This window comes from Euleptes europaea, chromosome 8 (assembly GCF_029931775.1).
Source record: "Euleptes europaea isolate rEulEur1 chromosome 8, rEulEur1.hap1, whole genome shotgun sequence".
NCBI classification, from domain to species: Eukaryota; Metazoa; Chordata; class Lepidosauria; order Squamata; family Sphaerodactylidae; genus Euleptes; species Euleptes europaea.
The window spans coordinates 69,935,767-69,952,771 of record NC_079319.1 but is presented as its reverse complement, the minus strand read 5'-3'; the positions used below and the strand labels follow the sequence as shown (position 1 = coordinate 69,952,771).

General features: G+C 43.2%; 1 protein-coding gene across 1 annotated transcript in view; it reads right to left on the bottom strand.

Moving 5' to 3' along the window:
* Positions 1–17,005, bottom strand: part of RIPOR2 (RHO family interacting cell polarization regulator 2) — a 118,213-nt gene that overhangs the window by 39,634 nt on the left and 61,574 nt on the right. Inside the window, exons 7-10 of the mRNA XM_056854164.1 lie at positions 14,942–15,091; positions 13,254–13,317; positions 3,948–3,991; positions 812–937 (exon numbers count right to left, since the gene is read on the bottom strand). Of these exons, the coding sequence (XP_056710142.1) occupies positions 812–937; positions 3,948–3,991; positions 13,254–13,317; positions 14,942–15,091 (384 nt within the window). The remainder of the gene's footprint in view (positions 1–811; positions 938–3,947; positions 3,992–13,253; positions 13,318–14,941; positions 15,092–17,005) is intronic.

Here is a 17,005-nt window from a genome sequence, read left to right as displayed (position 1 = left end):
CTGATCTTTCATAACTTGATTACTCAAAAACTGATGGGTACTTGCCTTATTTAACCGGGGGGGGGGGGGAACACTGTTTAAGATGATGTGAAAGTCCTGCTGTGATGTTTAATCTGTTAACATCTTTCATTCATACACCCAGGTCACCTCTGGATGCTACAAGAAACCACGCATACTCCTGGAAAGCATTCACTGGATTTCTTGTCTGCCCTGCCTCTAAGCAATACATTTTAAAAAATCACTGACTAGGGAGCATACTTTCTTTATATATAATCAGCTTCAACTCATAATTCTATCCCCATTATTAGTTAATTTACCTGGCTGTTCCAATAAATATAGACTTGAAAAATTATTGACAGACGAAAACCCTTTAATTACAAGACAGGTTGCTAAATACTGTGTTGCAGTGATTAAAGTTCGACGTAGGATAAAAACTGAAGATGTAGGCAATGACGAGCTTGGTCTACTGAAGCCTACTAGAGGGTGATTCTGATGACTTTTTATGTGTAAGAAAGAGTTTATAGTTAAACTACCATGCTGTAATCTGTTTTATCTGATAAGTTTTTATATTTTATTTTATACGATATTATGCTGTTTGTTGGTTATTACATACAGTATGTATTTATTGGTCTTTGACTGCAAATTCATTCATTCATTCATTCACTCATAGAAACCTAGAAGCACACCTAAAAAAGTAGAGGTATTCATATATTGACTTTGGGAAATCTGGGCAGCATTGCCCATCACCTATTGATTAACTTTATGGACACATTTTAGTAATGTGTGGCTAGTAAAACTTTTTTATTGATACCTTAATGGAGATCAGCCCAACAATAAGAGGGAGGAAAATCATTTCTTCTCCATCCCAGCTCTGCTTGCCATTGACTTCTATTTTGCCTTTCAGCTTCCACCTCTGCCGGCCATACCGCATGAAAATCTGTGAAACAGAGACATTGTCTTGCATTTATTTACTTCATTTGTAGTCCGCCTTTCTGGCTGAGACTCAAGGCAGATTACAAAATACAAAAAAACCCCAATTTGATCAGACAGCATGAGACTTACAATAAACAATGCCAAAAGGACGAGGATTACAAAATCATAAACAATGCAAACCAAAAAACTCAAAATCCTGTGTTCTCTAAACCCACATATTTGTCCTCCCTCCCCCTCCCCCACACACTCATTCTCTAAACAAAGAAGAATAAGATTCCCAGCAATCTGATGGATGACAATTGTTACTGGGTATATACATGAGATACAGGTTGAATATCCCTTATCCAGACTGGCTGGGAACAGAAGTGGTCCGTATTTCAGATATTTCCATATATTGGAATGTTTTGGAATTTTTTGCATATACATAATGAGATATCTTGGGGATGAGACCCAAATTCATTTATGTTTATATACACTTTATACACATCGCCTGAATGTAATTTTAAACAATATTTTTAATAATTTTGTGTTCTCTGAACCATCAGAAAGCAAAGGTGTAGCTATCTCACCGGAATACCTGTATCAGCCGGGAGTATAGCTCAGCGGCAGAGCATTTGACTGCAGAATACCTGTATTAGCTGTTAAACAAGAGCAACAACAAACAAAAAACAAACAAACAAGGGCGGGCTTTTAGTCTCCACCTACGATGCAGTGTACACTGTATTTTGATAAGGTGCCCTGTGTTTTCCTGGCTGCCCTTCTTGCAAGCCCCATCACTCGGAATCTTTTGCATAACTAGTAGAATAGATTTGTACCACATAGTGCCAGAATACTAGAATCATGCTTTCTGCTCACGCCAATGCATGGTGGCAGTTTTTGTGTATATCCTTTCTAAGGAAGGGAGCTCAAATCCATCAACAGCTAGTGCATGAGACTTGCTTTGAAAGGCCAGCCAATCAGATGAGGCAATTGCTGAATATAATATATAAAGCAGCCCCAGGTTGGAGCTGCATGATGTCACCATTGTGACTCCCCCCCCCCAAACAAAAATACACCCTCCCATTTGATATAAGACAGTGTGAGATCATCTGGTTGCTAAGAGGCCAAAATTGGCTCTGGGTGTTTTTCTTTTTGCATGTCTTAGAGGAGGGTTTGGTTCACCTGGTCATTAATTTGGCTGGTAAAGAGCAACATTGGGGAGGGGCCGTGGCTCAGTGGTAGAGCATTTGCTCGGCATGCAGAAGGTCCCAGGTTCAATTCCCAGCATCTCCAGCTAAAGGGACTAGGAAAGTAGGTGACATGAAAGGCCCCTGCCTGAGACCCTGGAGAGCCGCTGCTGGTCCGAGTAGACATAATGACTTTGATGGACCAAGGGTCTATATGAGTAGAAGGCAGCTTCACGTATTCATGTTTTCAACACTGGTGGGAACGGACAGGATTTCAGCAGTAAGCACGCCAAGGCACCTGCCAAGTGAACAGAGGTTTGCCTAAAACAATCCCGTAAGGCTGACCAGCCCCAGGGGATTGGTGAAGGGGCTGTTTTGGAGTAGGGGAACATCACTAAGACCATCCAATTAGTGTGGATGGTAAGCTGCTTAGTGCCTCTCAGCACATAGGTTGATGTGCAAAGCTGAAAGGCTTTGCTTGCGTCAAGGGTGAATTTGTTCATTGCTCAAGGCCACAGAAGAGGGACTGGCTCAGTGGTAGAGCATCTGCTCGGCATGCAGAAGGGCCCAGGTTCAATCCCTGGCATCTCCAGTTAAAGGAACTAGGCAAGTAGGTGATGTGAAAGGCCCCTGCCTGAGACCCTGGAGAGCCGCTGCCAGTCTGAGTAGACAATACTGACTTTGATGGACCAAAGATCTGATTCAGTATAAGGCAGCTTCATGTGTTCATGTGAGATTTAAACCTTGGCTACTGAGAATGGGGATTAAAGTTATTAATTGGGCCTTGCTGCTCCAGATTTGCTATTGATAAAGCTGGCCTTGGTTTCATCAAATATCTGAATTTCATGTCTTCCTTTTGGGGCTCTGTGGGCAAAGGGGAGAATATGTACTTTTAGGAGAGATGTACTTTTGTTTAGGGACGTGGTGCAAGTTTGTAAAGGTGGGATTTCCACATAAATCATGAGTTTCCCAGCAACATCACCACACGAACACAGACTCACACTATAGTTGAGCCAGAGACAATGATTATATCCTGGATTTCAGCCATTCTAGTTGTTGATGAAGTTACATCTCCTGCTTTGAAAGAAAAAGGCTCGACTTGCCCTGTTCTAATTGATCTATTTGCTGGGTTGGTTTCTGGCCTAAATGCTTATACTAGTGCTGAGAAATTAGTATTTTTGTTAAAAGACACCAATGGGCTTGTTTCTTACAGGACTTCCCTGTATGCTCTGGCAGCAAAGAAAATAAGGTCCAATATGGTTGCCAACAGAGATGAACCTTCAGGTTGATTTTAATGGTTGCTAGGTCCCATTGGCCGATTGGGACACCACCACAATTTTTAGTTATTATTTCTCTGAATGCATCGATTTTAGCATAGTTTTATTATGTATATTTTAGCATAGTTTTTATATATATTTATTACCAATCTAGAATTTTATTAACCTTCTATTTCCTTTACTATGTATCTGTGTTATCCTTGACATGTTTGTAATGGCCTAAGGCTAAATGCAAATAAAACCATTCATTCAATTGATCTATTCTAGTCAGCCTGTCCTGACTGGATATGGGAACCACAAGAGGAAGAAAATGTATGCCAAGAACATAATATTGAGAGTCAGGCTGACATCCTTCCAAAACAAAGTTAAAGAAAGATCTGTTATTATCTTGCTAGCCATCCGTCAGCTCTCTGGGACCAGTCTTTACGTGGGAAAGGCTTTGGGTGCATTCATCCATAAACAGAGAATAGTGAGATCTTTCTTGCCGTACAGGATGTGAGTACAAGAAGAAATGCCATGTGGAAGCCTTTGAACATGATGGGAAATGACTTTTAAAAAAAAGGTTACTCACCTCATACTGGTCTCCAGGACAAAGTCGAGCAAAGCCAGCCAGACCTAGATGCCAACAACATTAGAGGTCTGTTTAAGAACTGATTGATTATACCACATTTTTCTTGTATCAGTGACTGCATTCCTGGAACTTGATCAGCAACATTACACAGCATTGCCAAAGTACTTATGCTACTGAGAGAATAATTTGGATATCACCCTGCATCTTTCTCTCATTAGTGGGGAAGATGCAGGATGCTCCAACCAATTCTTTCATCTGCTTTGTCTCAGAAAATGGCAAAGATGGATGCTTGATTTATGTTTCTGTACAAAGAGACAAGAGTCACTGGAAAAGACAATCAAGCTAGGAAAAGTTGAAGGCAGCAGGAAAAGAGGAAGACCCAACAAGAGATGGATTGGCTCTATAAAGGAAGCCACGACCCTCAATTTGCAAGGCCTGAGCAAGGCTGTTAAAGATAGGGCTTTATAGAGGTCACTGGTTCATAGGGTCACCATGGGTCAGAAGCGACTTGACAGCACTTAACACACACACACACACCTAGAGTTAATGGGATGCATGGGAAGATTGTTGGGATAGTCAAGGGATTAAATAACTTTAGATTCCAAATGCCTAATTTTTCACCACCCTGGCAAGCTGTGACTTCTTAGCAGAACCCGAGGCCTCTACTGCGGCTCTTCAAAGCAAATAAACTCCCAACACCAACTCAAAGCACCTTCAAATAGAACACTGGTATTTCACAGTGTTCTGTGTATTTATGAAAACTGCCTTTCTTTTTTTCAGTGGCTTCATTGTTCCAATGAAGAAGAGTTGGATTTTATATGCTGACTTTCTCTACCTTTTTAAAAGGAGAATCAAACCAGTTTACAATCTCCTTCCCTTCCTCTCCCCACAACAGACACCTTGTGAGGTAGGTGAAACCGAGAGAGTTCAGAGAGAACTGTGACTTGCCCAAGGTCACCCAGCTGGCTTCATGTGTAGGAGTGGGGAAACAAACCTGGTTCTCCAGATTAAAGTCCACCATTCTTAACCACTACACCATGCTGGCTCTGCTTATGAGGGGAAACACAGTATTCCTCTCTACAGCACCCTTTACCACAGTGAAGGAGAATTCCCACCCATGAGTATCAGAGTGTACCTGGGGCTCTAGATTGGGGCACAAGTGTTTTAGACGTTAATGAGGAATAATAAGGAGAGCACAGAGCAAGTCCATATTAAAATGAAAACGGGTGAGGGTTGCATCTGCAACACCAATGTTGGTACATGCTTTGGAAAACCCCGTCCCCAAAGTCTATGTACACTAATAGAATCTTATTGAGAGAAGAGTTTCATCATAATCTAGGCAGATAGTTTGGTCACAGAACGTGGTTCTGAACTACAAGATATAGCCTCTCACAAAATATTTTAACATGATTACAATTTAATCTACAGGATCACAGTGACGGCATGAACACACTGATGAGTTGTAACCAGTTTGCATTGCTAGAACAATCTCAGCAATACTGCTGATGTGATAACCCCCCAATTTACTACATTACTAAATCAGCATGCTAAAGTACGGTATGTAGAAATGACAGCGTCTCAGTTATATGGGTGCAGCAAGGAAAGCCAATTGTGTGAATTGTGGGGGGGGGGGGGGCGTGCTTCTGCATAGCATTGCTATTTTCTACCTGTAGGTGGCAGCAATCCCTCACAACCTCCTTTAACTAAAGCCTTTCGTAATCGCCTTTAGAGAATGTAATAATTACAGTCCATGTAATAATTACTCTCAAATCACTAAACATCTTTGAAGAGACTATGAAATTAGTCTGAAGTAGGAATTAATTGGACAGGTGGCGTTAACACTCTGAAAACATACTCCTAACCACTAGAAGAACGGTCTCCTTATATATCGTCCATCCCCCCAGATAAAAAGAAGAAGAGTTGGTTTTATATCCCACTTTTTCTCTGCCTTTAAGGAGTCTCAAAGCAACTTACAATCGCCTTCCCTTCCCCTCCCCACAACAGACACCTTGTGTTATATGTGGGGCTGAGAGAGTTCAGAGAGAACTGTGACTGGCCCAAGGTCACTCAGCGGGCTTCATGGAGAAGAGTGGGGAATCGAACCCAGTTCTAGAGTCTGGCGCTTTTAATCAGTACACCACGCTGGCCCTCTAAGAAGATATTCTCCCCCCCCCCCAGAATTCCTTTCTGTACCTGCATCTGCAGAGGTGAAGCGGATGGCAACCTCAGCCAGCAGTGTTGTGCCGAGTAATCATACCCGCATCACGTATGCAGGTGTACATGCAGGCTACACACATGAGCTGCTTACAAGCAACTCCCCAGAAGCCGCTTCTCAGTGGCCCCCCTTTCCTCTAGCACGCATGCTCACACATTCCAATGTCTGATAAGGAACACTCCAGCGTTCCCCCCCCTTCCCCCTTTCAGTAACTGCTTCGCTCTGCAAAAGGACACTGTGAGCCTTCTCAAGGAAACAGGCTCCATTCATTCATGTAGCGAGGCTCACGCAGGCGCTGTAGAAACTAATGACGTTGCGCTGACAAGCTAACATTGGATGTTAAGAAAATGTATCATTGTTGGATTGGAATGTCAAATGTCTATAAAACCTCTTGCATTTGCCCTCCCTCGATGACAGGATTGCAGAGCTGTTTGTCTGGATCCTGGCTCACCCGGTTATGGCTCCTTGGCCAATAAAGCAAGCTGTAAGCTCAAACCGGCCTCCTTGCCCTCCTTGCTCATTGGACTCTACGACAATGGGGGGAGCACTTCAGCAGTGACACCTTGCCTTTGAAATGCCCTCCCCCTTGAGGTCTGCCTGGTGTCTTCTTTATTGCCCTTTAGGCACTGGGCCAAAACATTTCTCCGTTACATCTTTTTAAGCTTTTTCTTCCGCTCTGCTTCTAGCAGCTATTTTGCGGAGATCATGCTTAATGCTGTTTTTAGTATAATGTTAGTTGTTGTAAGGAAGAAGCCATTGAGCGATCTGGCTTGAGAGTTTCACCCCCCCCCCCCCGGAATCACAGCTGGGATAGTTTTGAGATCAGGTGAAACTAATGAGGAGGCAGGAAGCCAAGGTCGGAGGCTAAGTGAAAAAGGGAGGTTGCTCCAGAGGGAGGGGTCTTGGTTCGGGATGTTGTTTGTTATACAGTGACTGCTAGTAAGAAGGAATAAGACCAGCTCTGCGTTGTAAGTAGAGTAGATTTCTAGTTGCTTTGAGATTGTTGTTTTACTTTTTAAGTTGCCTGTAATGGTGTGAGAGCTTATTTTCTTTTTTGCTCTCTCGCAACCAATAAATTTGTTTATATTACTTAAGCAAAGGTGGGAGTCTCATCCCTGTGTGGCTCTTCCCTGCCCAGAACGAACCTGCAGGCTGGAGGAGAAAAGCCAGAGTATTGGGAAATTACAGGCCCAAAATAAAGGAGGTCTAGGTCTCTCTCTCTTGCTTCTTGCGTTGAGGAGAGACTAGAACCATACGGTTGTGTTTATGGTTTCACTGCATTTGGTTTAATTTTCTGGGACACCACAGTTCTGTGGACAGGCGTCATAAAATTTTTTAAAATACAAACACACTTTATTATTTATTATTATTTATTCCTACAACTAGGCACGTCACAATTTCATCTATTAGCATGCAACAAGCAGCCATTTTTAAATTGATGCATAATTACTCCCTCTTTTTTAATTATTTTTTACATTGCATCTTGCCTCTTCTCCAAGGATCTCAGAGCAGCCTTTCAGCCTCTCAGCAATCTTTTGAAGTCTGTTCATCTGAGAAGCGGTAACTTGCTCAAAGCTACATAGTGAACTTCATGGCTGTGCAAGGGATTTCAACTGCAATTCATCTGTGCTTAAAATGAGCATTAGCTAGAGGGGACAGAAGCTTCTCCCTTCTCTCATAAGCCTTCTAGGAAGGTAGCAGGGAACGTTTTTTTCATAGTACACAATCCATATGGGAGTCAGCCCCATTGAATAGACCTGAGTGATATTCGAATCAGACCTGCTTCAGGTTGCTCTTTAAAGTAACTCTCATACGGAGAATAAAAAAATTATATAGTGATAAAATTTAACACAGAAATTAATGTAGGGACAAACTGGATTTTGGTGATGACTGCAACCACTGCCGATTAACCAGTGCCGTGTAGTGGTTAAGAGCAGTGGACCGTCCCGGGTTTGATTCGCCACTCCTCCACATGAGCGGCAGGTTCTAATCTGGTGAACCGGGTTGGTTTCCCCACTCCTCCACATGAAGCCAGCAGGGTGACCTTGGGCCAGTCACAGTTCTCTCTGAACTCTCTCAGCCCCACCTACCTCACAAGGTGTCTGTTGTGAGGAGGAGAAGAGAAGGCGATTGTAAGCTGGTTTGAGACTCCTTAAAGGTAGAGAAAATTGGGGTATAAATACCAACTCTTCTTCTTCTTCTTTTGGAACTTACTTTGATTACAATCCATTTATCACTTTCTTTGACTTACCGCTTTCTAGTTTCTAATTATATTCACATATTGCTTAGATTCTTAACATTTGATTTATTTTTTTAATTAACGATTATATAATTTAAAATATTTTCCATTTTTCATAAAATTCAGAGATTGATCTGTTATGCATTAATGATGTTAATTTAGCCATGGTTGCATATTCTGCTACTTTGTTGGTCCATTCAGTTACATCCAGGTAGACCTCTGCTTTATACTTTCTTGTGTACACCACTCTTGCTGCTGTCACCATATACTTAAATAGTTCATTATATATTTTTGGCATACTATTCGGCAAAATATGGGGCAAACTGGATTTCGGTGATGACTGCAACCACCACCCATTATTTAGAGTTTAACTAATGACAGCATCCAAACACTGAAGCAACACAATTGCTACCAAAACCTTACAGAACAACCTTGTACCCACACGGTGGTTCAGAGGATCAGATATTCTCTTTCAATCAAGAAATATTTTTTCACAGGAATTCTGTGTCACATCCAGAAACAGAGCTCAGATCACCCGAGTGCTGGCATTCTTAATTCACAGGAACTGATTTCCTTTTCACTGTCACATAATATTTCTTAAAGCCACCAGTACACTAAGGGTTGGCCTAATATATTTTGACGCAGCTCCGGCCAGGAGCTCTATTCCTGTTGCTAAGAGGGACTCTTGCTTTGCCTATGAAAGTAAACCACCGATTCTGCCATGCGCCCACTCTGCTCTTAGGTAGAAGAACAAAGCAGCCCTCTGCAGGGCTCATATTTCCTCCCACTTTCTAATTTATTTATTATTTATAAATAATTTACATTTACTAGCACTCTACTGCTGGCTCCATCTCTCTTTTGATGCCTCAGTATGCCAACTTGCTCTCTGCTGCCCACACAGCTGACAATCTACTGCAAATATATGCACCTCCAAGCAAATAGGAGTAGGAGTGAAAATGTGAACCAGTGAAATATACCCAGCAGATATACCCACACAGGCCAAAGTAGTCCCTCCTTCATCCAAGTGCAGAGCAGTTCCAGGGAGTATCTTAGCCTGATGAAAGTACAATTGTAAGGCTGTGTGCTGCTATGATTAAAGTTAAAAGGTACAGGTAGTCCCCTGTGCAAGCACCGGGTCATTCCTGATCCATGGGTTGACGTCACATCACAACGTTTACTAGGCAGACTATGTTTAAGGGGTGGTTTGCCATTGCCTTCCCCAGTCATCTACACTTTACCCCCAGCAAGCTGGGTACTCATTTTACTGCTCGGAAGGATGGAAGGCTGAGCCAACCTTGAGCCGGCTACCTGAAACCGACTTCTGTCGGAATCGAGCTCAGGTCGTGAGCACAGCTTTCAACTGCAGTACTGCAGCTTACCATTGTGCGCCACGGGGCTCTTAAGATTATTAAAGTTCCAGCCTCTGAAATTACTGGCTGGCACAAGAACCCTACATCAATTCCTCTCTCTCTCTCTGTGTGTGCGTGTTAAGTACCATCAAGTCGCTTCCGATTCATGGCGACACTTTGAATCAATGTCCTCCAAAATGTCCTATCGTTAACAGCCTTGCTCAGGTCTTACAAACTGAGGGCCATGGCTCATCCAGCTCATATTAGGTCTTCCTCTTTTCCTGCTGCCTTCAACTTTTCTTAGCATGATTGTCTTTTCCAGTGACTGTTGTCTTCTCATAATGTGACCAAAGTACAATAGCCTCAGTTTATTCCCTACTTGCTATGAAAACCATACGTTTTTCCCTTTACTGCAAGCAGTGATTTGGGTTCACGTGGCCAGGAGGACCAGATCCTTTCAATATCAATATATTCAAGACAATTCTTAAATCCTAATGACACTTTCCTAGGAGTAAACCTCAATGAATACCATGGGACATCTGAATAGACATGTTTAGGATTGCTCCAAACATGACCTATTTACCTTCAGTCTACTGTGATGTCAAAATCAGGGCCTTATTAATACTGACCACATAAACTTTTTTGAAATCTAGGATGGCACTGCACTTCAGCACTGTTTTTTTTTTAAAAAAACTGCTTTTGTTTTTTTTACTTTCTTCAGATAAAACTTTCCATGTTTCAGAAAGGAAGGTTCTACAGCCATCACGAAGTGAGAAAGAAGAAAAGGAACAACTTTGCTCCTTCTTATTTGGAATGGGAAGAAGCTACCGAGGCTGCAAAGGGCTTAACCTAATTTAAGGTAAATCTTATTCAGGAAATGGTGCAAACAGATGGGAAGCCTCACTTTTTAGGCCTTGGCCATTTATGCATGGCTGTTTCCTCGCGGTCACCCTACCGACTACTTCGGGGTTTTGCTTTGATTATGCTTGCATTTTCCAACAATCAGAGGTCGTCTCGCTCTCCCCCTGCGTTTCTGTGCGTTTCGCCCGTGTTTTCTGGGTCTGTGTTTAGCCAGCAACCAGAAAATGCGGGCAAAATGCGCGGAAACGCGCAGGGAGTGAGGCAATCTCCGATGGTCGGAAAATACAAGCATAATCAAAGCCAAGCCCTGAAGTAGTCGGCAGGGTGACCACGAGAAAACAGCCATGCATAAATGGCCCTTGTGATACAGTTCAGGGACACTTTTTGTGTAGCACTTCTGCATGTGCTGAAGCCTCACCTCAGGGCTGAAACAGCAGCCTTGGCTACAATAATTTGAGTTTCTGCTGTGGAGGGTGGAGACCATGTCCCGGAACTGCCGCCAAAGAACAAGGTGATCTCTCTCCTCTACTGGTACTATGTGCCCCGAGCGTAGCTACTAAGCTGCGTCCTCCAAAGAGCAATGTCTGGGACCAAGCTCTTTGAGGAAAAGGCATCTTAAAACTAATTCACACTGAGTGCACTTCAGGCTTTGGCATTCTAGTTTGCCCGCAGCAAAATGGAAAGGAACGTCTGCAAAAGGAAGGAATAGTCACTTTCTGTTTGCTGGAGCCAGACTTATTTTGCTTTGAATTCAAAGATGCTGGGGTCAAAAACCCCTGAAACAGAATGACAAACCTCTAGGAGTCTGGCTGCCTTAATGGAGGTGTCAGATGCTAATGCAACCCCCTTCCGCTGACGTAAATCATGCTCTAGTTTCCCTGTGGATGACACTGGTATTTATCAACATCTGTAAAAGTTCATGTGATTTACAAAGAACTAAATAACTGAAATAAGGAGTTCGATGTCACACTGTGTGTGTGTTGTATGTGAAGTAAATGTGGGAAGCAGTTCTCATCGATTAATTACCGATTCACCAACGTTCTCAAAAAGGACAAGATTCTTTCTGAAACAGGTATTTGTTGTTCCACTCACACATATTAATTTGATGGGTCGGATTAAACACTGACTGAAACAGTAAAGCTCTATGTCGGAAAATATACTCTGTTTTGATTAATTCCTAGGGACCCTTTTAAAGACAGCTGTCTTGTACTTTTAACTTTGATAAAGCTTGGGAAAGAATTCAGAATCCTGGGCAGTGACAAAGGAGTGAATTGAGAAAGATCCTGCTGGCTCATTGCAGCAGGTTAGCATCAGCTGAGGTTCATCCAGGCTGACTTTTTCTCTGCTCTTTCGGCAGGTGTTTAGCCTGGGCGGGGCCAGAGGCACAAACCCTCAGACATGAGCCGAAAGTCTAGAACTAAAGGGCCTCCTCCTGGTTCTTAGCTCAGGGCTTGCAGCCTGGCACCTGTGAAAGTCAGCTTTCCAAACCTGGACCTGCCCAGATGTGTTTGTTTATAATTCAGAAGCTTCCCCCCCTCCTTCGTGTAAACTGCTTTGGGCCACCCTGGGGAAAAAAGTGGCCTAGAGCTGTGAAGATTTTGAATTTTCTAATTGGCTATTCTAAATTGAGTACAAAATATTGGTCTTCCTTTCTATTCTATTCTCCTGGTCTCAGCCACAGATGCATTCCAAATGGTGAAACATAGACTTTTGGAGACTGAACACCGAAATCTTAATAGTGCTGCAAATAAAACTTGCTCCTCCTTTAGCCTGGGGATTTCTTTAGAAGGAGGTCAACTAGCCCCATATTTCTGTGCTCTGCAAGCCCTGGAGCAAAGCAGAGCCTTCTTCCTCACGAGATCCAATCTCTTGCCATCTGCAGTTCTGTACAGGAGATTTCAAAATCTACCTCATTCTGCTAGGACTTGCCCTATGGGAGGAGTTGAAACTATCTCACACATGCTTTTTTTTTTACTGTTCTTACGATGCAGAAACTCTATCCAAATTTTTAACTCCCATCTTGGCAAACAAGACAGGACTTTCTGATTCTGCTAAGGTGGTCTTTCTCCTGAATAATACTTCTTCCAGTATAATGGTGAAAGTGGCCAAATTCTTGCACTTTTATAAGTGCACTTTGATAAAACTCAGAGGTAAAGGCTGTTCTATAACTGTAATAGTTTGTCTTATGTGTTTGTTTTTTTACTGTTTGACTTGTATATTTTATGCAATTAAATCTGTTATTGGTACTGGTCTAAAGCTGCTCAAATAAATAAACAATAGTCAGTCAATCTGTTAAAAACATTCGAAATTATAGACAAAAGTCCATTTATTATGCCACTGATTTTGCTTTGAGGATGCAAGTGTGATACAATCTAATTACCCCACACACCGCTTTCAAAGCAAAAGAAAAAGCCTTTGGAGTAAATGCTTTGTAAATGCTCGATATTCCAGGATACACAATTGGTTCTGCTTGCTTTGGGGATAAGGCAGAGAGAGAGGTTCTGAAGTTTTAACAACAAAAGGGGTGGGAGAGAGGAAAAACAAACCTCTTATCTAAATTGGCTTGTGCTCTCAAGTCTTTCTACAGCTCTTGCTCTGCTTGCTTGTGCAGAAAAAGGAAAGAGGAAAGACGGGCCAATTACCTTTCATCTTGATACAGAATTCCCCCATTAGATTCTCCAGCTCTCCTTCAATAGTGCACATGCTCTGTGTGGGAAAACAGAAGAGTGACATTACGTCCAAAGACTGTTGTACAAAAGAGGAATTATACCCGTTTCTGAGGCAACCTTGAGTAGATGTTCAAATGATAGCCCACCGGAGAGGAAAAGGAAGGAACTCTCGGTCAGGTTTGTGCAAATGGGTGATAGGGTTGGACTACTGCGGCTCCAGCTGTCTCCCCTCATGTCCACAGACTTAGGTTTATTTCTTCACCTAGTCATGGAGCATGCAGCCATTTTTCTGCCTTTGGGGGTCAGTCTGAAAACCTTCCCTTAGAAATCTCTTGCAAGACTTCTAGAAAGCCACCATCAATGGTGGCTTCCCAGTGCATTTACGCACTGTGCAATATCCAGTGTTGCCCATGTTAATATCTAGAATCTTAGAATCATAGAGTTGGAAGGAGCCATACTGGCCATCTAGTCCAACCCCCTGCTCAATACAGGATCCGCCTAGAGCATCCCTGACAAGTGTTTGTCTAGCCTCTGCTTAAAGACTGCCAGTGAGGGGGAGCTCACCAACTCCTTAGGTAGCCGATTCCACTGTCGAACGACTCTTACTGTAAAAAATATTTTCCTAATATCCAGCCAGTACCTTTCCGCCTGCAATTTAAACCCATTATTGCGAGTCCTATCCTTTGCTGCCAACAGAAACAGCTCCCCACCCTCCTCTAAGTGACAGCGCTTCAGATACCTAAAGAGAGCAATCATGTTCCCCCCTCAACCTCCTCTTCTCCAGACTAAACCTTCCCAACTCCCTCAGCCTTTCCTTGTAAGGCTTGGTCTCCAGGCCCCTGATCATCCTTGTCGCTCTCCTCTGCACCCGCTCCATTCTGTCCACATCCTTTTTGAAGTGAGGCCTCCAGAACTGCACAGTACTCCAGGTGCGGCCTGACCAATGCTGAGTACGGCGGAACTATGGCATCTCGCAATTTGGATGTTATGCCTCTGTTGATGCACCCCAAGATCGCAGTAGCCTTTTTTTGTGACATGCTTGCCATGTAGGCATCTCCAATGCGCTGAGACTCCAAGCTTCGGCCTTCTCAGTACTCCTGCTCTTGGGTTTCACTCGTCCAGCTGCTTCGCTCTACAATGATAACTTTCCAGCCAGCAGATAGACTCTCCTGTCCTTATTCCACCTTAGAAATCTCAGACAAGGTTCCTATACCTCACTGCTCTGAAGTGCATGGTTGATGACTGGAAAAAATGAAGCAGAAATCACAGTGGAGTTCTCTGACACTTTTCCAAGCACGTCAAGTGCCACAGAAATTTCTGTGACACTCATGGTTTGAACTGAAAAAATTTGTAGTTAATCTTTTTGTGTGTGAGAAGAAATAAGATGTAATGTCTTCGGTGTAGTTTAACAAGCTTTACTTGAAGCCTAAATGTTTCTTTGGCACTCTGTATTCACAAGAGGAAGGCCACACTACAGCCTGTGTACCTCACAAAAGGTGCAGACTGTAATTATTATCTGTGATTATTCACTGGAGGGTACGGAATTCTACCCTTTAAAAATCCCCTAATCTGTTTTCCCTGAACAGTTCAGCCCATGTTCCCACAATAACCAATGGCAAATTCAATCTTGCGCAGAGTGTGTTAAATAGATTGCTGCGTACCTCTGTGTATTCTTTGTAACTTTTGTTGATTTCCGACAAACTCTCCCGGGCTGCCTTGCTGACAGGCGACAGCCCAAAGGCGTGTTTCATTTTGCTGGCCCCATCACGGAGCCGTCTTTGGATACAGTAGGCTTCAAAGAGTTCATCAACCTGGTAGAAAAAACAGAGGCCCAATTGGGGGGGGAAAATCAAAAGATGACTCAAAGGAAATTAAATGAGGCAATTCTGAATGTGTCTTCTTTAGACAGATCAGGGCGCAAACTAGTACTAATGCCATGTCTTTATTCTGGAAACAATCTACCACTTAAGGAAAAATCAAACCAGTTTACAATCTCCTTCCCTTCTCCTCCAGATTAGCCTCTGCCGCTCATATGAAGGAGTGGGGAATCAAACCCGGCTCTCCAGATCAACTGCTCCAAACCACCTCTCTTAACCACTACATCATGTAATGGTGATGGGGGGAAGAAGGGGCATTCCTCATGTCTTGCCCTTTTTTATTCATGTGGGGCTCAAGTTTAGTCCATTCATGCAATTGAAATGAGGATGATTCTTGCTTCAGCCCCCTGTGCCATATGACACAGGGTCCTGGACCAACAGCAGTGACTTTTGGAAGGGCTGCTGGGCGAATGAGAAGCCCAACAGCATCACTTCCATGAACTCACGCAGCTCAAAGAAGTATCGGATCCCACCCAGTGGGGTTAAAACGGTAGGACTGTATATGTAAAGTTATCTTTTCAACAGCACAATGAGCCAGCGTGGTGTAGTGGTTAAGAGCGGTGGTTTGGAGCAGTGGACTCCTATCTGGAGAACCGGGCTTGATTCCCCACTCCTCCACATGAGTGGCGGAGGCTAATCTGGTGAACTGGATTTGTTTCCCCACTCCTACACACAAAGCCAGCTGGGTGACCTTGGGCTAGTCACAGATCTCTCAGCCCCACCTACCTCACAGGGTGTCTGTTGTGGGGAAGGGAAGGTGATCGTAAGCCAGTCTGATTCTTCCTTAAGTGGAAGAGAAAGTTGGCATATAAAAACCAACTCTTCTTCTTCTTCTTGCTGCTGCACCCTGTGCTATATGGCACACTGCTTTGGCAGAATGGGAAGCCGATAGACATTGCTTCCAGAGTGTCTGTGGTGGGGAGGGGAAGGGAAGATGATAGTAAGCCAGTCTGATTCTTCCTTAAGTGGTAAAGAAAGTTGGCATATAAAAACCAACTCTTCTTCTTCTTCTTGCTGCTCCTCTCTGTGCTATATGGCACACTGCTTTGGCAGAATGGGAAGCCGATAGACATTGCTTCCAGAGTGTCTGTGGTGGGGAGGGAAGGTGATCGTAAGTCAGTCTGATTGTTCCTTAAGTGGTAGAGAAAGTTGGCATATAAAAACCAACTCTTCTTCATTTCACTGAAAAAATGCTTTTTGAGATACAAATGTATGTTTATACTCTTTTTACTGTTATAACAATTCTCAAAAGCTCAGCACTAGTGTGTGTGTGTGTGTGCTAAGTGCCGTCAAGTCACTTCCGACTCATGGCGACCCTATGAATGAAAGTCCTCCAAAATGTCCTATCTTTGACAGCCTTGCTCAGATCTTGCAAATTGAAGGCTGTGGCTTCCTTTAATCAGTCAACCCATCTCTTGTTGGGTCTTCCCCTTTTCCTGCTGCCCTCAACTTTTCCAAGCATGACTGTCTTTTCCAGTGACTCAGCACTAGTGGCAGACTCACAATTCAACTTAACAAGGCTTTAAGTGGAGTGGCATTTGAAGGTCAGGCTGCCCCTCTCCATTCTGAAGAGCTGCTATAAATAGTTGTCATTTGTTGTTTACTTCTGTTAACAAGGGCAGGGAACAGCATTCCCTCTCCCTTTCTCTCTCGCTGCTCGCCTGAGCATAGATACCACAAACCCATCTGCTCTGGTAAAGACCTGTCATTAGTAACTATACTTCCTGTTTCCCTTGCTTTGTTTCCTGTTCCAAACTCAACTTCAGATTCAGCTATCATAGGAAGACAGCATACATATCATCTAAAACTTCTGCTGCTTCCCGATAAAAAAGTTATCTGAAATAGCTG